This window comes from Conger conger, chromosome 18, assembly GCF_963514075.1.
Source record: "Conger conger chromosome 18, fConCon1.1, whole genome shotgun sequence".
NCBI classification, from domain to species: Eukaryota; Metazoa; Chordata; class Actinopteri; order Anguilliformes; family Congridae; genus Conger; species Conger conger.
Window position 1 is genome coordinate 23,452,800 of NC_083777.1, and position 22,210 is coordinate 23,475,009.

The 22,210-nt window shown below is 49.0% G+C and overlaps 1 protein-coding gene across 5 annotated transcripts in view; it reads left to right on the forward strand.

The window, feature by feature from the left end:
• Positions 1-1,423: 1,423 nt before the first annotated feature.
• LOC133118056 (cullin-9) overlaps positions 1,424-22,210 on the forward strand; it is a 42,770-nt gene continuing 21,983 nt past the window's right edge. For all 5 annotated transcript variants that reach the window (XM_061227711.1, XM_061227713.1, XM_061227712.1 and 2 more), the window contains exons 1-12: positions 1,424-1,590; positions 5,090-5,740; positions 12,049-12,203; positions 12,518-13,084; positions 15,833-15,974; positions 16,430-16,620; positions 17,339-17,723; positions 18,286-18,478; positions 18,926-19,127; positions 19,644-19,834; positions 20,967-21,163; positions 21,371-21,611. In XM_061227711.1, the coding sequence (XP_061083695.1) occupies positions 5,095-5,740; positions 12,049-12,203; positions 12,518-13,084; positions 15,833-15,974; positions 16,430-16,620; positions 17,339-17,723; positions 18,286-18,478; positions 18,926-19,127; positions 19,644-19,834; positions 20,967-21,163; positions 21,371-21,611 (3,110 nt within the window). In that variant the 5' untranslated portion in view covers positions 1,424-1,590; positions 5,090-5,094. The remainder of the gene's footprint in view (positions 1,591-5,089; positions 5,741-12,048; positions 12,204-12,517; positions 13,085-15,832; positions 15,975-16,429; positions 16,621-17,338; positions 17,724-18,285; positions 18,479-18,925; positions 19,128-19,643; positions 19,835-20,966; positions 21,164-21,370; positions 21,612-22,210) is intronic.

Genomic DNA, 22,210 nt, shown 5'->3' on the forward strand with positions numbered 1-22,210 from the left:
TATTCCTGCCTTTCGCCCAATGTACGCTGGGATAGGCTCCAGCCCCCCTGCAACCCTGTTCAGGATAAGCGGGTTAAGATAATGGATGGATGGATGGATTACAGCTTGGTTCCAGCCTGGTTTGAAGCTGGTTTGGAGATGGTCAAGCAAGCAACAAGATGCTGAGATAGCAACCATGCCTGTTGGTGGGCCGGCTTGGTATAAACAACAGACCATCGTCAAATTCCAGATGGTATCCATCTGGAGTAGAAGGTGGTTCCAGCTAGATTCCAGGCTTTTAGCTGGAATTTCCACCAGGGATCAGCCCCATCAATTCTCTCCAAAAACCCCTGTCCAGTCACAATACCTAGCTAGCAACCTAAATTAACATTAGCTGATTAATGCAGAGTTGATAAGCTAGCAACTGATGTAAATGTAACTAGAAAACTTGCTGCCACATGTGAATTCACAACACTAATCTGTGGGGCATTTCACACAATGTTTTGAGTAACTTTTATTTGGTCATTTAACATATAACGCCAAACTTGACAGGTTCCTAAATTAATTGAAGGTATTTTTTTTATTACTAATTTGCAAACATTGACTGATCATACTCACCACTAAGATATTGTTACAACTCATTTCTATCTCATCCTAATGTACATTTTCGGGTCAAAGTACAACCGTCTTCCACTTCCCATTGAGGTTTTATTATCTTTGATGCAAGTGAATTGTGGAAGAAACAAAGAACATGGGGATAGGGGAATTGCCAAAGTGTATTCTGTTCCCTATTTTATTGTACAACCAGAAATCATTTTGACTAAATATTACAAACAACAAATTCAAAAGAATATGTTAATTTTATATCTGAGAAGCACATGGCTCCTCAGGCGCAATGCCCTGGGTACCCTGCTCTTTGTTTGCAGACCAGAGGGTGCATGTAAAATATTACAAGTTTGTACATGTCAACCTCAATATAATACAAATAAAAAGCACACAGTCACGTACTGGCACTAACATTCATATAAAACCATAAAGCATGCTATAGAGATTCTAAACGCTTCCTGTCCTTACACAAAGAAGGTGCTATTGTGCGAGAACAGAATGCTAAATAAATTCCAATATGATTTTTTAAAATTCTAATGCATAGTCTGAACATTCATAAGGCTTTCCTTGATATCATGCCAGGATGGAGTCCCACTGATAGACTCCCTCCCAAAATATTAGACCCCTGCAGATAAACTCCATTCCAAAACATACTGTAATAAAATACTTATTCCAAATATATTCCTAATAAAAAAATATATACAAATGTACTAATATAAAACGTTAGGAACAAGATAGCCTGTGTAAAATAAACATTTGGCCTCCAACTCTGTAGGTGGCAGCCACGTGCTACTTAAGCAATATATCCTATGATAAACCTTTAACCTCAGAAGAAGAAAACGGAAACCTGCCAACCTGCCTGCTTGTCAGGGAAGGTTCAACTTGTACTACTCTGAGGCAGCGAAAATATTTCCAGGCTGGGAAACGATACTTTAACACGAAAACGGAAACTCCATCGGTTGAAGGGGAAAGAACAGAAAAGGAGGAGACTCTGTAACACTGGAGGTGGGTGAAACGTTGCTTCTGTAATTCTAGGGGTGTTGCCAGGCCGCGCCGACTCTCCGGCGTCTCTAGTTAAGCTAACTAGCTAGCTACAGAAAAGCGCTGGCGACAGTTACTTCTATAAGGGTTCAGGTACGAACAAGGCCGTGAGTATCGTCACATCTAACCGTAATGTCACTAACGTTACAAGTTTATAAACTTAATCAAATATGACATGTTTATCTACTAGCCAGGTTTAGAGAACTTGAGCTGACTCACTACTCATCTGATGCAATAAGAGATGCAATAGGGGCAAGCTGTACTAGCCATCTAGCTAGTTAGCTGTAGCGACGTTAGCTGGCTGGCTAGCCAATATTATTATGTCAGACTTAGCAGCTGAAGCTAATTAGCCAAATCTGTCTAGCCAAGAAGCGGCGCAAGTTAGCTAGAATTCTGGTTGTATATTTGCCTGCTACATTACCCAGCTAGCTAGCTAATAGGCATGATGTTTAATATTGCATTGCGTCAACACGTGTGTAACATTACGAGCTAAAGTAAGCGAGCACCAATGTTAGCCAAGTCTGCGAACGGGTTTAGTTTTGTTGCAAGATAGCTAGCTAGGTAGCTTATAAGTTCAGTAGCGACAGTTCACCTCTCGTAATTACGCTGGCTATCGATAGCTAGCTACAAAAGCAGTGACAATAAACACACTAACGTTAACTTGCCTAACTTCGGTAGGCTACGTTCAATTTGTAAGGTGTGTGACTTATTATTTATTACTTTAAGAACTTATAACTGACTGAGTTGCTAGCGAGGCACAGGCGATATTACTAATTTGTATGGGCTAACCTTATCTGTCTGATTTCAAATCTGACAAGCGTCTCTTAAATCAAATGACAACTTGGAAAGCGGCAGTTAGCTAATAAGGTTAACGTTTAGCTAATCGCTAGGTAAGATACCACTTGACACTTGTTACGGTTCGACTGGCTAACGTATCAACAGACTACCTAGCTAACGTTATATTTGACAGCGCGCCCGTTTGTTTTATAACCCTAGATCAGGGGTGCACAGCAAGGGCGAACCATTTCAGGATTTTGTGGTAACATTTGTATAAGCACCTGCTACAGACTGCAGGTGTATCCTAAAGATTTCACTGTGATCCAGTACAGGAGTGAACCAGTGTACTCTGTAGAGCTGTCAGAAATATCTCAGCTTTGATCGGTACGAACTCATTTTCTTCGAAACGGAAGTTCAAGAAGACTACGAGTCATTGCATTATTTGAATTATTTCCCGAGCAACAAACGTTCCCCCCGAAATATCTTGGCTTGCGCAGACTGTCAGTTGAAGCTGATTTTCTAGAAAAATCGGAGGTTCCGTTTATTGTTTCTCACGGTGTACAGTAATGTTCAGTAATCTTAATCTTTTATCATTCTGTATGACTGCTCATCATAAAGGCCAGTGTACGGTATGTATCTGGGTTCCTAATACGTTTCTGCGCTTAACGGCAGGCATATCTGTGACTTGAGGTTTGACTTCTTTGAGTTTCATTTTCTTTTCTTCCTGACCGCTAAGATTACAGTTACACCCCCCCCCCCCCCCCGAGTGCTGATTTACTGTCTCTGAGCGTAGCTTTTGGCATAATGTTCCGTGGACAGATGAGTTAAAAGTGGAACTTTTTGGATGACATGACAGGTTCCTTACAGCATTTCCCAGTGGTGGTGGTAGTGTGGTGTGGGGATGCTTTGCTGCTTCCTGAGCTGGATGACTTGCCATTATTGAAGGAACCATGAATTCTGCTCAGTACCAGAAAACTCTTAAGCAGAATGCCTGGTCATCGGCCTCATTGGGTTATACCGCAAGACCGTGATCCAAATGGCTGAAAAGACCAAATTAGTTTCGGAATGGCCTAGACAAAGTCCTGACCTGTCTGGATTAAAGTGGTTCTGCAAATAAGAGTGGGCTAAAATTCTTTGAAAGCAATGTGACTGATGTAATATTATATGAATTACTTTTTCACCTGGGTGATGTGGGTGTTTCATAACTTTTTTTGTGATTAAACAAATTACAATGATATTGTTTATTCAGTTTCCCTGGCATTTTGTCTGAAAATTTGAAACCATTCATTTGACAGATGTACAGTAAGAGTGGAGATCGGGAAGGGGGCAAATACTTTTTCACGGCACTGTCACTCAGTAGACTTGCTGAGATTCTGGGTTACAGAAAAACCCCTGAAGTATTGACTGATTATTGATCAAACGGTATTGCCAAACTAAGATTGTAGGTGTTAATGTTAACTGTATGAAGGTAGGGTACTGTCTTAGTCTTGTTTTGTCCTTCAGTTTGACCCATTATTTCATCCATTTCCCTCACACAAACAACTTCCATTGATCGATTTCTGAAATTGTCTCCTCCACAGACTGGTCATAACCGGTTGCTGGTCATATCTCTGGCATATGTTTTGATTTGCATAGAGGGACATATAACTCTTAACTTAACTGCACCTCATCAACCGTCTGTCTCATAAACCTAGTTCTTTCCCCCCCAATGGACAGAGCACACTGAGCTGGGGCTTCATATTGAACAGCTCTGCTCTGGGTCTCTATAAAGTTTTAGTGAAGCCCTGGCTCCAAAATTCTCTCTCGTTTCTCTCCCGGATGTTGCATGCTAGTTCATTCAAATCAAAAATGGCATCTGTGTGCCTGCAATGATGTATTGATTCTCTTTTGTCCCAAATGGCAATGATTTTGCCTGTTTGCACCTTGCGCCAGAAATACATTTGTGTGCCACAAAGGAAGAATTTAGGACCTTTGACTTACTAATCAGTCCTCTGGAAATTGGTGCATACATTCCCTGCAGTATGCTCTGTGGTAGTTCCTTTGACAAGGAATAAAAAGGATGATGGGGCTGATTAATTGATTAATTTCTCCAAGAATTGTCACTGCACCAAAATGCCCAGTTAAGATTTAAAGCAAATTGTAATGAGCAGGACTATCTCATGTTAGGGGTACACAACTCTGGTCCTGGAGGGCTGTTCTGTTACTTTCATTTTAGTTTTCTGACAGCTCTGTAGATTACACTGGTTCACTCCTGTACTGGATCACAGTGAAATCTTTAGGATACACCTGCAGTCTGTCACTGTAGCTGGCGCTTATACAAATGACCAAGATGCAGTATGATGGAGCTAATTAAATAATTAAGACCAGAAGTTGGTACAAATTTCAGATGCACGTTTTCAACATTAACAGGCTGGTTTGATTAAGGATGTACATGGGGAATCTAAATATAGGCTATTTATTGTTGTTCTAGCCGACTCTTTGATATCTTTAATATTCCTGTCAGTGACTGATCTCGCTTGCTGAATCCAGGTCAGTCTCACATTCTTCAGCTCCGTTGGTGACCTAATTGCAGTCACTCTTAGCTGGGTTTGGTTTTGGGTGTGAAGCCCCTTTTGCGTGGCTGTAGATGAAGGATGCGGGAGGGTGAGGGTTTTATTTTTTTTGACGTTGTGCCCCTGTGTTGCAGCGACCATGGTGGGAGAACGCCGTAACGGCAACCTGCTGGTGCAGCTGGGCCCCAAGCTGCAGGCCTACCCGGAGGAGCTGATCCGGCAGCGCCGCACGCACGACGGCCAGACGGAGTACCTGATTCGCTGGAGCCTGCTGGCGGTGGATGAAGGGGGCGGGTCCGGGGGCGGGTCCAGCGAGGCGAGCGGCGGAGGGGGCGTGGGCTCGGGCAGCGGCGGCTCCTCCTCCAGCGACAACAAGACGGAGAACATCCTGATGTGGATGTCCACGGAGGACGTCTACGCCAACTGCCCCACGCTGCTGGGCAAGCGCAAGACGGACGTGCAGCGGCCGCTGAAGGAGGAGCGGCCCAGCAGCGAGTTCCCGTCCGACGTCACCTTCGACGAGGTGGAGCTCTCCGACATGAAGGACGACGTGAAGAACCTGGTGCGGCGCGCGCGCAAGCAGATGGCCAAGCAGAGCGACTTCGCCATCAGCATCACGCACACCATCCACGTGCTGAGCGCCTACGCCAGCATCGGCTCGCTGGTGGGCGTCTTCAAGGAGACGGGCGCCCTGGACCTGCTCATGGAGCTGCTCTGCAACAAGGAGCGGCAGACCCGCCGCAGCGCCGGGAAGATGCTCCGCGCCCTGGCCTCTCACGACGCAGGTAACCGCTCTGTCCCTGTCGCTGGCCTGTCACGACGCAGGTACCCGCTCTGTCCCTATCGCTGGCCTGTCACGACGCAGGTAACCGCTCTGTCCCTGTCGCTGGCCTGTCACGACGCAGGTAACCGCTCTGTCCCTATCGCTGGCCTGTCACGACGCAGGTACCCGCTCTGTCCCTATCGCTGGCCTCTCACGACGCAGGTAACCGCTCTGTCCCTATCGCTGGCCTCTCACGACGCAGGTAACCGCTCTGTCCCTATCGCTGGCCTCTCACGACGCAGGTACCCGCTCTGTCCCTATCGCTGGCCTGTCACGACGCAGGTAACCACTCTGTCCCTATCGCTGGCCTGTCACGACGCAGGTAACCGCTCTGTCCCTATCGTTGGCCTGTCACGACGCAGGTAACCGCTCTGTCCCTATCGCTGGCCTCTCACGACGCAGGTACCCGCTCTGTTTCTGTCGCTGGCCTCTCACGACGCAGGTAATCGCTCTGTCCCTGTCGCTGGCCTCTCACGACGCAGGTAATCGCTCTGTCCCTGTCGCTGGCCTGTCACGACGCAGGTACCCGCTCTGTCCCTATCGCTGGCCTGTCACGATGCAGGTAACCGCTCTGTCCCTATTGTTGGCCTGTCACGACGCAGGTAACCGCTCTGTCCCTATCGCTGGCCTCTCACGACGCAGGTACCCCGCTCTGTTTCTATCGCTGGCCTGTCACAACGCAGGTAACCGCTCTGTTTATATAGCTGACCTGTCATGACACGGGTAACCGCTATTTTTTTTATCACTGGCCTGTCACGACATAGGTAACTGCTCTGTTTATATCGCTGGCCTGTCACGACGTAGGTAAAAGCTCTGTTTCTATCACTGACCTGTCACGACACAGGTAACTGCTCTGTTTCTATCGCTGGCCTGTCATGATACAGGTAATGGCTCTCTTTCTATCGCTGGTCTGTCATGATATGACGCAGTTAAAGGCTCTGTTTCTGTCGCTGACCTCTCAGGACACGGATAAAGGCTCTGTTTCTGTCGCTGACCTCTCAGGACACAGATAAAGGCTCTGTTTCTATTGCTGACCTCTCAGGACACAGATAAAGGCTCTGTTTCTGTCGCTGACCTCTCAGGACACAGATAAAGGCTCTGTTTCTGTCGCTGACCTCTCAGGACACAGATAAAGGCTCTTGCTCTCTGTAGCTGGTCTTATCTGGCTAGAGGATCCTGCACAGGATACTCTTCTCTCCTTGCTTCACATCTCTTGCACCCTCTTGCTTCATATGAAAGAGCAGTTCGAACTTTGGATCTTTGTTTCTCTCTTTGGTTCTGCGGCGCAATGTTAGCCAGGTAAACGGTAACTTCTTTATCTCTCCCTCCCTCCCTTCTTCATCCTCTTTAGAAGATAAACCTTTTCTTCAACTTTGATTCTTTAGTAATGATGATAATTTCGTCACATCTGTCTTCGTCTAGTTTTGGTCACCCTGAGAACAGCTCAAATGCAGTCAAATGGGGCCATGCGAATATATTCATAAAATAACCTCCCTCAGAATAACTGAAATTCTCCAGTCGTTACCAGGCTTTTGGTGTTTCAGTTGTAAGAGTACTTTAGCAGAAGATTCATTGTTCTCTGTGAGAACGATGGCAAGCATTGTGCAGCCAAGAAAGTTAGTGTAGTTAACCGCTCTACCAATTCAACTCCCTGTGCTCATGACTATAGCCTGCTGCAGTAAAGCAAGAAAAGCGTTTCTGCAGTGCAAAAAAGTATCAGTAATGGACATTTATTAAACCAATAACCACTCACTTATTACTTGTTACTTATTAAATACATGCGTATTTGCTAAGCAAGCTTTTATTTGGTGGGAAACCACATTTAGAAGGCATTTCATGGCTTGTTTGTGTGGTCCCCTTAGACCGCTGTACAAAGCAGAGTGGAGTGGGTCTCGGGTTGACCGAAGCGCCACGAAGAAAGATGTGACAAAATTATCATTATTGATCAGCCCGGTGGGAATTGTTAGGAATAGGAAAAATGCAGTCCAAAACAGGTAATGTTTTATAGCCCTTTTCCTTGACATCTCTCACTGATTGTTACTGAAGTTTTCCGCTGTGCTGTGGTTCCGTTCAACGCGGTAGCGCGGTGCTCTGGACTGGTCCGTCTTGCCTTTGCGCATACTGTGGCTGTTGGCTTAATGATTTCCTCTTGCCTCTGGAAACCTTCGCTTTCTGTTACGGCTGTGTTGATTCTTATTGCGTGTACTTCATTAGTCATTCTGAGTCAGTGGGAATGTCCAATGGCTGACAGAACTTGCATATTGTCACTGAAGTCAGCGCAAGTCTTGTATTTCTTGTGGTAAATGGTAAACGGTAAACGTAGAGCTTTTTTTAATCCTAGTAGTTTCATCATTCTGTCCTGGAATTGCAGTATTATAGAGCTATATTTATACAACAGGGTCAAGGAAAGAAGGCAGTCTAAATTGCTGATTAGTTGTTCCTCTTTTTCTCCCGCTCACTTTCCCCTGTAGACTATTGTGTGTGCAGTTAACAGCCGTTTTTACAAGCCAGATAAACTTGGACTATGCATAGTAGACAGAGGGCTCGAGTGCTGCAGGCTCTTGGATCAACGTGGTGTGTCGTGTCTGTTTCAGGTTTCTCACACAACAAGTCAAACTTGAGTGAAATATCGCTCTCAGCATTCAAAGAAAGATGAGAGAGACTGCATACAAAATGCCTTCAGTCACACAAGCTAGGATAAGGCTTTCAGTACTTTAATTGGGCCCTGCTCCTTTTAACCTGCAGGTTAGCAGCACGTTCATCCTGCTCTCGGGCCAGAAACAGCATTACCTGTTACAGTCAAGGCGAGTGCGTCATTTGCATTTAGGCATTCGGCAAAGCGCTCTTATCCAGAGAAATTTGCACAGCTTACGTTTAAAGTGCTCTCCGTTTTTCCAAAGTTGGATAGATGCCAGAGCCGTTCAGGTAATGTGTACAACTGTTCACTGCACTCACTGTGAGGAGTTGTGCAGCTTTGCTGACTCTGTCTGCAGTCTGTCTTCACTAGTAACTCTCGCAGGCTGAGTCGACAGGGGTCCTAGCCGCATATAAGGGCAATAGAGAACCACCCTTTGGTCATATTATATGGGTATATTTTGTGTGAAGATGGCGGGTACTAAATCAGGCCCTTTGCAAACGTTCTCCACAGAGCCAGAATGGCGGAGACTGCCGCGATCTGCAGAGGTTTTTCCACGCTTTCGTTTCTCCTGCATCCCATTTCCGCTGAGTCATTTCCTGGTCTCGCACACTCACCAAACTCTTTCACCGGGGGGGCGAACAAGGGTGGTTTCTTTTTTTTTTTTCTTCTCTAGTGTGGTCCTGGCAGGCACCTATTGGTCTATTAACCACCATCTTTCCTCTGTTTATAGCCAGATCTGTCCCTTTATATTGCGTGTGGTGGGCTCACATGCTGTCCATATGCACGTCCTTATTCCGTAGGCTCTCCCTCCCCCTCTGATGGGCTGCTGACCAGCTCTGGGCAGTGTTTTATGTACTTACACCACATGTCTGATATTATGCCGTTATGTCATTATGAGCCAGACCAGCTTTTCAGCAGTTGGCATAACGGCAGAACTGAGGACCTGGGTTGTGTGTTCATAAATGTTTCCAGCATTTCATCTCGGCGTTCGGTTTGGCATTTATGCAGTGTAGTTATAGTGAGTTTTTAGAAATAATTGTGAAATTTAATGTCTCATCGTCTTTTTTTTTTGGGTTAGGTGAATTTGCGCGCTTGTTTTCCAGGGCGTATTCCAGTGTACTTCATTCTGGGTAATATTGTCTGCCAAGTGTTTGAAATGCAATGCAGTGTACTGGAATACTGCAGGTTTTAATAATGATTTTCTCAGCCATGCAGTGACATGGCTATTTCCTGCAGGCTAGTTATTGTAGATTGGCTTAGACTTGATTCTGCTCTCAAAATATTTGCCTACATTACATGTAATTTATTGTCGTTTTGTTAATGTATTATTACATGGCATTACAATTTACCTCATTCTTATCCAAAGCGACGTACAGTTGATTGGACTGGGCAGGGGCAGATGCTGGAGCAATGTGTGGTTAAGGGCCCTTGCTCAAGAGCCCAACAGCTGCAACGTAGCACCAACCTACCAGGTCCCAGTCAAGCACCTTAGCTAGTAGGCTATCGGCTGCCCCACACATTATTATTATTATTAATATCATTTTTGCTGCAGCCTCAGTAGAGCCGCATCATAAAATATGGGTGTAATCAAACAAAGCAAAATTGTTTGCAAAATTGGAAGAAGTTTGTAAGTATCAAAACTAATTTATTGAATTGTGGGAAACGACCCAGCATAGAGGCTGTATCGTCTTCCAAGGAGCGGGGAATTAGCTGGCGGGATTGTGTGAAATCTGCTGCCGCTTCAGGTCATTGCAGGGGTCCGCAATCTACCTGCAGCAGCTGCACCCACAGCGCTCTCCTCCCATACGGTCTGTGTGAGCTTCTCTGGGGGGCTGCCAGGTGTAACACAGCAGCAGCCTGGTCTGTTTCAGAGCAGACCGTCTGCTCCACTGCTGACGTGCAAGGCCGGGGCAATGCACACAAACACAAGCGAAAGGGATATTCCACAAGTATAGTCCTTTCGGTAACGCAAAATAATTTTGCCGTGTGTATATAGGTTAGAATGTGCTGCCTTGTCAGAATTGATATGATTGATAGGAACTTTAAGGAAATATGCTTCAAGTGAAATTTCAATTTAGTTAAGTGCTGGATTTTAAAGTGCACCGAGTATTGCACTGGAGCTTTGTGTAAGTTAATCAGGTGGCCGTAGAGCGAAGCGGGAGTCGGTCGGTGCGTCGGCCCGTCCGTCCGTCCCACCCCCTTCCGGAGTAGCCAATCAGTCGTAGAGAGAAGTTGCTGCAATTTAACCGTTCCTTGCTTAAAAACAAGAAGAGCTGCCAAAATCGGTGAGAGCTGAGTCACTGGGGGAGTCTCTGTGTGGCGTACGCTGTGACTCTTAACTTCCTAACGGTCCCCGCGCGTCTGCGGCGGTGGTGTGACATCGCGACGTTAGTCTGAGGCGCCGCATTCTCTCCGCTCAGGGGGACAATGTCCAGCGCACAGCGGCCCCCGTTGCCATGGCCGCAGCCAGCCGATCCGATTGGCCGAGGCTGTGGCAGGTACACACGCCCCCCCCCCCCCCCCCCGTCGCGCTCCCTCATTTGTATGCGAGGCTGGAGCGGACCCGGCCTCTGTGGGGCGTGGCTAACCAGACTGGTCGGACGGGAGCAAAATCGGATATTTTGACGGCAGGCTTTGGAATTCCAACCTCCACAAACCTGACTGGTTAAAAAAAAAAACAAAAAAAAAAAAACAAAGGCTGTTGTCATTGGTTGTGCTAGGCAAACTGAAACAAACAAACCGAATAAATCGAGCAAGCCCTGACTTGAGACTTGGACTGTCCGTTTCCTGAAGGCGAGGGAAACGCTGGCAGTGGCATTTGGAGGAAATTCAGCCTGTGTCCCTGGACTTGGATCAAGTGAAAGCTGTTTTTTTTTTCTTTGTCATTGTCAATACGCCTGCCCGGAGTCATATTGCTAGTATTTAGCAGTAGTCTTAGCAACGCTGCTGCACACCAATGCACAAGCATGCTACTTCACTCTTTCCAGCGGACATGAATCGGCCTACTTCTGATCCAAATCGGTGTTGATGGCTTTATCCCCCTCCAGTCCTCTTTGTTTGTTTATTATTTGTATTTATTTTAACGGCGTACAGTGTTGCCGTGTAAGTCCTGACGTTGGGTCTGGGCAGACGGGTACTGCCACCTCAGCATTCCCGCGTGTTTCCCCAATACCCTTCAGACCTGTCAGCTTGAATAATGAAGTCGCCTTAACGTTGCATAAGTCTCCCTTAGGACCGATTATATTATGCTGATTCAGCCATAGATTAGACCGCAGTAAAGACACTCATCGGCTGCTATTCATTAAGTTATCGAAAAGTGTAGCTAAAACGGCAATTGCGAAACAAATGGGCGAATTCATTAATTAAGAGCAGAATTTGGCATGAAATACAGAAACTGATCCCTCCTGAGACCCTCCTTGGGCGCCCCTACCATACAATGTCGGTGTGACACAGTGAAATGATTGGCGTGGTTCTCGACGTTGAAGCGTCAGTTGGTACTGTATCCGGTGTTTCTGAGCCACACCAGTGCTGCCCTATGAAATGAGTGTATTCAGGCCTGGATTTACATGTTTTGTGGGGACGCGCGGCACCGCGGCCGTAACCCTGAGCTCTGCTTGTTCCTCCCGCCTCAGGGAGTCGGGCCTACGTGCTGCTGTCGCTCAGCCAGCAGGACGGCATCGAGCAGCACATGGACTTCGACAATCGCTACACCCTGCTGGAGCTGTTCGCCGAAACCACGTCGTCCGAGGAGCACGGCATCTCCTTCGAGGGGATCCACCTGCCCCAGGTGAGACCTTGCAGTGTACTGTCCGTTCTTCTGTTCTGTGTGCGCTAAACTTTTAAGATTACTGTTATTCATTAAACATGTTAGGTGTGTGTGCGCGTAGATATTTCTAACGCCAATTTGAAGCCCCTATTACACTGCTCCCTTGAAAAGCTAATATGGGCCCCATTTTGTGTACCAATCTCGCTGTGCTTTCATCACCTGTAAAATATCTCTGATACCGCAATAATAATTAAGCGAGAATGTAACTGAGCTGATAACAGCGATAGTTTCCACGTGCGTTTTAGTAACTCTACGTGGCCCAATGTGATTGGCAGATCCCGGGCAAGCTGCTGTTCTCGCTGGTGAAGCGCTACCTGTGCGTGACGTCGCTCATGGACAAGCTGAACACGGCGGGCGTGGAGTCCAGCTCGGAGCGGCAGGAAGGCGGGCCCTCCTCCTCAGGCTCCTCCTCCTCGGCCATGGGGGCGGGGCACCAGACGGAGCAGTCGCGGGTGCAGCGGGAGTTCGAGTTCACCATGGCGATGGCCAACCTCATCTCCGAGCTGGTGCGCGTGATGGGCTGGGACCGCAACCGGCAGCCCCCGCACGCCGCCTCCCTGCTGGCGCCCGGCAAGGACGAGGGCCCCCGCGCCGTGCGCTCCATCTTCCAGCCGCGCTTCTCCGCCTCGCCCGCCGTCATGGCCGCCGCGCCGGCCAAGAAGAAGACGGCCAGCACCTTCAAGACGCGCACCGACTTCGCCAGCCGCACCGCCTACGTGGAGTACGTGCAGGACAACCTGAAGAGCGGCATGCTGGTCCGCATGCTGGAGGACTACGAGGAGGTCAGCGCCGGCGACGAGGGGGACTTCCGGTACAGCAACGACGGGTCGCCGCCCGTGCAGGTACTGCCCCTCCCCCTCACGCACCGTACTGCCCCTCTCTCCCTCACGCACCGTACTGCCCCTCTCTCCCTCACGCACCGTACTGCCCCTCTCTCCCTCACGCACCGTACTGCCCCTCTCTCCCTCACGCACCGTACTGCCCCTCTCTCCCTCACGCACCGTACTGCCCCTCTCTCCCTCACGCACCGTACTGCCCCTCTCTCCCTCACGCACCGTACTGCCCCTCTCTCCCTCACGCACCGTACTGCCCCTCTCTCCCTCATGCACCGTACTGCCCCTCTCTCCCTCACGCATCGTACTGCCCCTCTCTCTCACGCCCCTCTCTCTCACGCATCCTACTGCCCCTCTCTCCCTCACGCATCGTACTGCCCCTCTCTCTCACGCCCCTCTCTCTCACGCATCCTACTGCCCCTCTCTCCCTCACGCACCGTACCTGGTTGATTCCTTGCATGGCAGCCAATCCCCGTTGGTGTGTGAGTGTGTGTATAAATGGGTGAATGAGAAGCAACAAAATAGATCTTTCTATTACAATTGGCCTGTGAGTGTGTGAGTGTGTGAGTCATCATTTGTACAACACTTTGGATAAAGGTGCTGTATATATTCCAACCGTTTACCGTTTAAGAGACAGAGTCTGCCCGCTAGTGCTATGCTATATTCAGCACAAATGTGCAGCATATTCATTTACAGTGTATTATGTAATGAAGGGCTGACGCTGAGTGCAGGCTGTATAGTTGTCTCTGTGCTGGATGTTTGGCCAGCTAACTGAATCCTCTGAAGACGTGGTGCTGGTGTCAGTGCCGCTGCCTGTCCCAGTTTGAAAGTGGAGGTTGCAGCAGTGGGCTCTGTTAAATATGCCTGGACTTTCTCCAGAAAAATGGGGAAAAGCTGCATGAAGGGCAAAGAAATCTGTTAAATGTAAATTTGTCTGCGTTTGGCAGTTACATTAATGGTAAAAAAAAAAAAAAAAGGAAAATGGCTGGGGGGAAGTGAACCAAAGAAAAGGTACTGCCGAATTCAGAGCATAGAATTCAACCTTTTTAGGAACAAAAGATAATGGCTGCAACTGGGTCAGAGAGAGACATAAGGCCTGTTTTTCCATTGGCCCACTGAAAGGATGCAGAATATTTATATGTACTGGGTTGGCTTTCTCTGCTGGATGTGTGCGAACCGTCAGTTTGGAGATAGTGATCTGCTTCAGGGCACGCGTTTGCACTGTATTGCCTTTATCCTGACTTGGGGGTGAGGTTGAGTTTCACTTTCTGTGCTGCTCAGTTGCTGGCTTCATAGCCTGCTGCACAGCTCACGCCCGGTTTATGTAAACTGTCACATCACAGGAAGTCCCTGGCACTGCTTTCCTGTAGCCCGACAACATGTGCACTTAATCTCTACAGTGGCCTTCCAATTAGGTCTCATTTAGTTACACAGAAAATATCTGTTCCTGCATTTCTGAATTACAAATTTACCTTGTTTTATTTAAAGGGGATTTGCTCTGTGTGTTACTGATTTTTTTATTTGTACACGTCTTCCTTAATGGTAAAGATTTTTTTATTGATTTCCACTGAGTGGATTGATTTCAAACAGTAGCGGATTGATTTCGGGTATGCAAGAGCTCTATTTTTATTCAGCTAACCTCTGCGCTTTGGTTTTCCATGGAAGTGCAGTTTCATGGGCAAATTTTTATTTTTAGAGTCAAACCGTGAAAACTGGATGAGCTGGTGTTCAGATTATTTCTCTTGTATTGTGTTTTATGTAACGCACACCACTGCTGTGGAAAAACCCAGCTGACATATTTTGCCTATAACTTTGCCTGTCAATTTGTAATCTCATTTTGTGTCCATCTCCAACAAATTGATAAAATGGCCGCCTTGATGGAATGGAGCAGCAGGCCCAGGCTGCAGGTCATCATTCATAAGGCGAGGTGGGGTCAGCTCATTGCGTTGTTTCCATGGCGCCATTCTGCTGATTTAGACTCATTGGCAATTAATCTTGGATTTAATTTGATTTGCTTTCTTCTATGGTTGTTTCAGACCGTTAAATCACACTCTTAATTTCGTAGCCTCGCAGGCAGTCCGTTTCTCCGCTGCTCTAGATTCTGAGGCGGTCGCTTTTCTCGCTGTCGATCGGTAACGGTGCCAGCTCCCAAATAGGAAGCTCCTTTTTTTAACACTTAACCTATTTTGTCACAGTGCGCACCCAGCTCTGTGGCACGATGAGCCCCTCCTTCCTTCTGCCAGTAAATCAGCCGGCCTGTCGCGTTCAGCTCGGAGTCGTAGTTTCTGTGTGTGTGCAGTTACATTGGGATACAGGCCCTGAAGGACTACATTTCCCAGGGGGGAATAATACAACAACAACAAAAAAAAAAACAGAACTAATGAGGTGTGAGAAAGGACTGGTAAATACCTCCTTGAGGTCCCCCTCTTCTCCATTCATGGGAAACCATCTGTATCTGTGTGTTGTATGTTTTTCTGGGAAGCAATTCAATTTAGCCTAATGGCACCAATGTAGGACAATGTGTGTTAAAGTACTCTTTATTATGACTGATCCAGCCCAAGGAAATGAAAAAATAGACAGAATAGAATTACTCAGCTCAAGCAGTTTTGCCTCCTCCAGCCGTCTGCGGGTGCATCAGCCAATGCTGCGTGCTTCTTCTTTTGGTGATGTGTGTCTCAGGTGTACTGGAACTCAGTTTTGGGGGGTGTGTTTTTAATTGGTATTTCTGGTGACACCACGCTCTCCTGTGTGTCCCAGGTGTACTGGAACTCGCTCTCGCGGACGTACTGGGTTCACTGGCACATGATTGAGATCCTGGGTAGTGGCACCAGCGGTCAGGCTGAGAAGGAGACTCAGGAGAAGGCGACCTCCCTCACCGAAACACTCAAACTCACCGCTGGTAAGACCCTCTCTCACCGAGACACTCAAACTCACCGCTGGTAAGACCCTCTCTCACCGAGACATTCAAACTCACTGCTGCTAAGACCCTCCCTCACTGCTGGTAAGATGACTGAGTGCAATTGTAATAGTGGTACGCAACTCTTGGAGGAGGTACAGTAAGATAAGGCGAGGAAATTGGAAAACATTTAGCATGATGAATTAATGAGTTATCTTATTTTTTCTTCCAGTGTGCCCTACATTTTTGGCCTCTGTGACCAACTCACTCTGTTTTTTTGTGTGTGTGTGTGTGTGTGTGTGTGTGTGTGTGTGTGTACATTTGTGTGTGTGTGTGTGCGTCGGTGTGTGCGTCTGTGTGTGTATGGATGGTTTGTGTGTGTCTGTGCGTGTACGTGCGTGTGCGTCTGTGCGTGTATGGATGGTTTGTGTGTGTCTGTGCGTGTGTGTGCGTCTCAGTGAGCCAGACGTTCTTCTCCAAGCCGCCCGGGGGCCTGTACTCGCTGCCCTACCTGGCGGAGGGGCTGCAGGAGGACGGCGGGGCGCTGAGCCGGGCGGGCTGGTGGGAGGTGCTCTTCTTCATCAAGAAGCTGGAGCCCAAGCAGCAGCAGGAGGTCAACGCCATCCTGAGGCAGAGCCTGGACGACCAGGTCTGTGTGCGCCCTCACGCTCCCCTTTACTTTCTCTTTCTCTATCTGTGTTTGCACTTTCATATTTACTCTTTCTCCTGCTGCCTCCGTTTTGCTGTATTTGAACGCTTTCGACTAATCTCTCTCTCTCTCTGACTCACACACACACACACACACACACACACACACACGCACACACGCACACACACACACACACTCATTCTTTCCCTGTGACTCACACACACACACACACACACACACACACTCACGCTTCACACACTCCCTCTGACTCACTCACTCCCTCTGACTCACACACATGCTCACACACTCACTCCCTCGATAGCGCACACACACACACTCACACGTGCACACACTGTGTTCACACGAGCTTGACGCCTCCTCCTGTTGTCTGAGAGAACATTCATCCAAACGGTCAATCTTTCCGCTCTAAAGCTGTAAAGGGTTTGCTCGTGGATAAGTATGTGCTGGAATGATATCAGCACACTGGTGGGGGGGGGGGAAACAGAGGGTTTATAACAGCCAATAGAACAGCGCTGATTGTGTTTGGTGAAGAACACTTCCTGTTCTTCCGAAATGCAATGTAATTATAGCCAGCGTATATCCACTGTCAGCGTAATTCTATTGGATGTTACAGGCATTCTCCTTATGATTGGTGGAACTCCTCTGTTTCCTGCGAGTAAGGTGGGTGTCATCACCGTCTCGCCCCTGTCACATTAAGATGGAGGATCTGGACGAGGTGACGCTGGTGGAGCTGTCGGTGCCGGGCGACGTGGCCCAGAAGGTGCTGCACTACCTGAAGCAGGCCCTGCCCGCGTCCTGCCTGCGCGACCTGCAGTGCTCCCACATCTTCAGCAAGCACTACCTGCAGCGGGGCGGCCTGGAGGAGGAGCTGCTGCACACCTCCCTCAGCCCCATGGAGCTGGTGGAGCAGGGCCCCTGCGCCTCCACCTCCTCCTCCCTGGCCGGCCTGGGCTGCGTCTCCAAGAAGCCCAAGAAGGAGGCGCCCTCCGACTCGGGCAACTGTAGCAGCTCGGACGCCGAGAGTGAACTGCCCAAGGAGGACGAGTCCAAGTACCCCGAGGACCTGGAGGAGAAGATGAAAGGTTAGCGGTTCGCCACAGACGGGCGTTAATGGCTTCCTAGCGCTCTATCGACCGTTCGCGGTTCATTCAAGATGAAAGGTTAGCGGCTAGCCGCAGAAGGCCGTTAGTGGCGTCGTAGTGCTACGTCGACCGTCCTCGGTTCATTCATTGTCATTCAGGGAAGACTGGGCTAATGTTTACCCCTGGTGAGTATTTGTGGATTGCTGAACAGGTTCTTGTAAAGTTAATGCATTCTCGTAAATGAGTGCTCTCGGGCGGTGATTTGCACCGGTTCCCTGGGGACAGATGAAGGCATTGAGCTGTTTAATATTACAGTCTCTCCCTAATGGAAAAAGAATACCCCCAGTGCACCCTGTGTCTGGAACAAAACATCATTTAAGGCATCACCTGTCATGACACAGGCTTGTGGCAAAATACAAATATAAGTTAAGAGGTATTGATTAATGATAATAATACTCTTTCTTAATATAGCACTTTTGAAACTGTGTGGTGTACGTGCTCCAGCGATGAAATATTATGCCTACGGGCAGCGTTTGGACATTTCTTCTGGTCTCTCTCTCAGTCTTCAACAACCCGAAGATCCAGGGCAAGAAGAACTCCCTGGAGAAGATGGGCGAGGTGGTGGACATCATGAAGAAGAGTGGCTCGGACCCAGGGCAGCAGCTCGCCGGCATGAAGTTCATCGCCAAGATCCTGATGGAGGAGGGCCCCCAGGAGAGGAGCTCCCTGAGAACGGACTCCGCACAGACCGTCCGGTGAGCGCCCCCCCACCCCCTAACTCCGCCCTCCTGTGGATCAATCAGGGTGGCTTGGATGGACCAGCTGAAATAGGTTAGAACAGGGGTGCATAAACTCCGGTCCTGGAGGGGCCGGTCTGCATGCAGGTTTTCATTCCAGCCAATTACCTGAGTTTTTGACAGTTCTATAAACTTTGCTGGTTCGCTCCTATACTGGAGCGCAGTGACATCGTTAGGAACCTCGTTGTGTCTGCAGCTGCTGTTCGTACAGGTGTCAGATCCAAGATATGGTTGCGCTAATTAAGTCATTAAGAGCAGAAGGTGGCCTAAAAGCTTGAAATGGGTCAGCCTAAAAGCTTGAAATGTTGTGCACCCCTGGGTTAGAAGTTCGAGCAGCGCTAGCTTCGGGGGATATTTCTGGGGAAGTTGAGTGAGGACCTCCCTCCCTCCCTCCCTCCCCCGCAGGGATAAGATCCTGAAGATGCTGGTGGAGATGCTGAGCGGGCAGCCGAAGGAGGTGGTGGTCAGCGCCCTGCGCCTCATCTGCATCCTCATGCTGCGCTACGAGTGGAGGGTGTCCTTCGCCACCGAGGGCGGCGTGAAGTCCATCCTGTCCTTCATGCAGGACCACCCCGGCTGCACCCAGGTGCAGAAGATCGCGCTGGCGGTGAGTCCCACGCCGAAGACCGCCCCGTCTGGGCTGTGTGTGCCTCTCTGCCTGCTCCCTGAAGCACAAGCCTGAAAGTGATTTTCTAAAATAAATCTGAGAGACTGAGAGGAGATGCTTGAATGGTTTGGGGGGGGGGTGAATATTCGTGATTAAAGGAGCATTCAGTTCGTCATTAAATAGCTTGGTGACGTGTGGTTTCATGGTTTTATTCATGTTTTTGGCCATTTCGGAAGATGTTGTTGACTAGCAATAATTTATCACTGAAGTAAATAAACAGTAGGTGACGTGGTTTCACGGTTTTATTCATATTTTTGGTGACTTCGGGAAAATATTGTTGACTAGCACTGATTTATCACTGGAGTAGATAAACGGTGCAAAGGCACTAATGTGAGGAAAGGGAAAGCGCACAGGCACTAATGTGGGGAAAGGGAAGCACAGGCAGGACGGTGCTCTGGGACCTCGGTTCAGCAACGAGTCTGTAACTCTGTGTTTGTGGCCCTGTGGCCCCCGCAGGCCCTGAAGGTGATCACGGGGGCCAGCAAGCACGACATCCGCAGCATGGGCCGCTGCCTGCCCCTGTCCGAGTCGGGCACGCAGATGATGCTGGAGATCTTCGCCAGCATCGGCTCCGCCACGCCCGAGGGCTCCAAGGGCCTGTTGGGAGCCATCCCCACCGCCATCGAGCTCATGCTCAACACCTCGGGGTAGGCCCACCATCACTGGGGTCACTGTGCCTAACCCGCGCCCTCTCTGGCCGTGTCTTCAAATCGTGTTTGCCCCCCCCCCCCACCCCTGAATGGTTTTTACATTACATTGCATGTTATTTGGCTGACACTTTTATCCAAAGCGACGTACTGTTGATTAGGCTAAGCAGGGGGACCATCCCTCCTGGAGCAATGTGGGGTTAAGGGCCTTGCTCTGCCTTTTGCTGGGCTTGCAACTCATTTGTATACCATAATGGTATGGTTCCATTGTGCCCTTTGAGCAAATGGAATTGCTTCAGTATATCCGGCTGGGTAAATGAATAGTCATTTTAAAAAATGCCCAGAATTTGCGTGTGTCGCTCTGGATAAGAGTGTCTACTAAATGGCAATGCAAATGCAACGTAATCAAATGTAAATGTTTCTATCTGTAGGAATTGTGCAGACACAGATCAAGCCTTGTCCTGCCCTAAATTCTATTTTGAAGGGAGATTCTCCATACAAAACTCTTATTAGCCCCGGACCTGTGTCTGCAAAACTAGCATATGCTGTAATAATGGAGGGTGGGTGATTATTTATCAATTAGACTAAGGCTGTGTGTTAGTCTTTCCCCCCTGTGGGCTTTGTTTTAGTCTCCTCCCTCCGTGGGCTGTGTGTTAATCTCTCCCCTCTGTGGGCTGTGTGTTAATCTCTCCCCTCTGTGGGCTGTGTGTTAATCTCTCCCCTCTGTGGGCTGTGTTTTAGTCTCCTCCCTGCGTGGGCTGTGTGTTAATCTCTCCCCTCAGTGGGCTGTGTTTTAGTCTCCTCCCTCCGTGGGCTGTGTGTTAATCTCTCCCCTCAGTGGGCTGTGTTTTAGTCTCCTCCCTCCGTGGGCTGTGTGTTAATCTCTCCCCTCTGTGGGCTGTGTTTTAGTCTCCTCCCTGCGTGGGCTGTGTGTTAATCTCTCCCCTCTGTGGGCTGTGTTTTAGTCTCCTCCCTGCGTGGGCTGTGTGTTAATCTCTCCCCTCTGTGGACCGTGTTTTAGTCTCCTCCCTCCTTGGGCTGTGTGTTAATCTCTCCCCTCTGTGGGCTGTGTTTTAGTCTCCTCCCTGCGTGGGCCGTGTGTTAATCTGTCCCCTGCGTACGCCCTGTGCAGATGCACGGTGTCGGTGCGGGACGGCCTGCTGGTGGTCATCATGCTCATCGCCAGCCATAAGAGCCTGGCGGAGCAGCTGGTGGCCTGCGGCATCAGCGCTGTGCTGAAGAAGTGCCTCACCGCCCCGCGGGCCGAGACCATGCTGGCCATCATCGCCCTCAACCACATCTCCATGGTGCACAAGCTGGAGAAGAAGGGTACGCATGAACCCCGTGACCCCCCAAACCTGCACCCCATAACCCCCGAACCGTATCTTCAGGACCCGAACCCTGTAACTCCAACTTTGAGCCCCGTATAACCCCCACCCTCAACCTGGAAACCCCCACCCTGAAAATGTGAAATTGAGAAGGTCTGACTGGACCGGTTGCGACACTGTTCAGTAGCCGTGCCCCTCCGTCCCGCAGAGTCGAAGGAGGAGCTGGACTTCAAGGACACGGGGCTGAAGATGCTGGTGGTGAGCCTGAAGGAGATGACGGCCACCAAGGAGGTGATCCTGACGCTGGAGCAGCTCCTCTGCGACGACACCTCCCAGCTGGAGGAGGAGCGCAACCAGGTCACCCGCAACAAGGACACCTTCCAGGACCTGGTGCGGCTGCTGATGGACCAGCACCGTGTGGACCGCACCTCCCAGCTCTCCATCCTGAGGTCAGTCCTGAGGGGCCGCGGTTAGCAGCAGTGCTGAAGGTCCGAGTGCCTGAGGATTTGCTTGTGGGTCACAGCTTTAGGAACTGCTGTTGTAGTATAATACTGGGCGGCCTGTAGCGTAGTGGTTAAGGTAAATGACTGGGACACGCAGGGTCGGTGGTTCTAATCCCGGTGTAGCCACAATAAGATCCGCACAGCCGTTGGGCCCTTGAGCAAGGCCCTTAACCCTGCATTGCTCCAGGGGAGGACTGTCTCCTGCTTAGTCCAATCAACTGTACGTCTGCCAAATGCCAATAATGTAATAATAATAAATGTAGTCTAGGTTAATGTCTTTGTTAACATTAGTTTGGTAGCCGTGTAATAGCGCAGTTGTACTCTAATGATGATTGGAGTAGAAATGACCCAGGAATCAAGACTGATGGATGGATGTAAAACACAAGGCCGGCATCAGTTCAGAATCATTTATTCTTGTGCTATGCCAGCGTCACGGTGCCCCAGAGTCTGCGGGCTGTGGGCCTCTGCATTACATTATGGTTATTTAGCTGACACTTTTATCCAGAACGACTTTGACAGTTCATTAGACAAAGCAGACCACAATC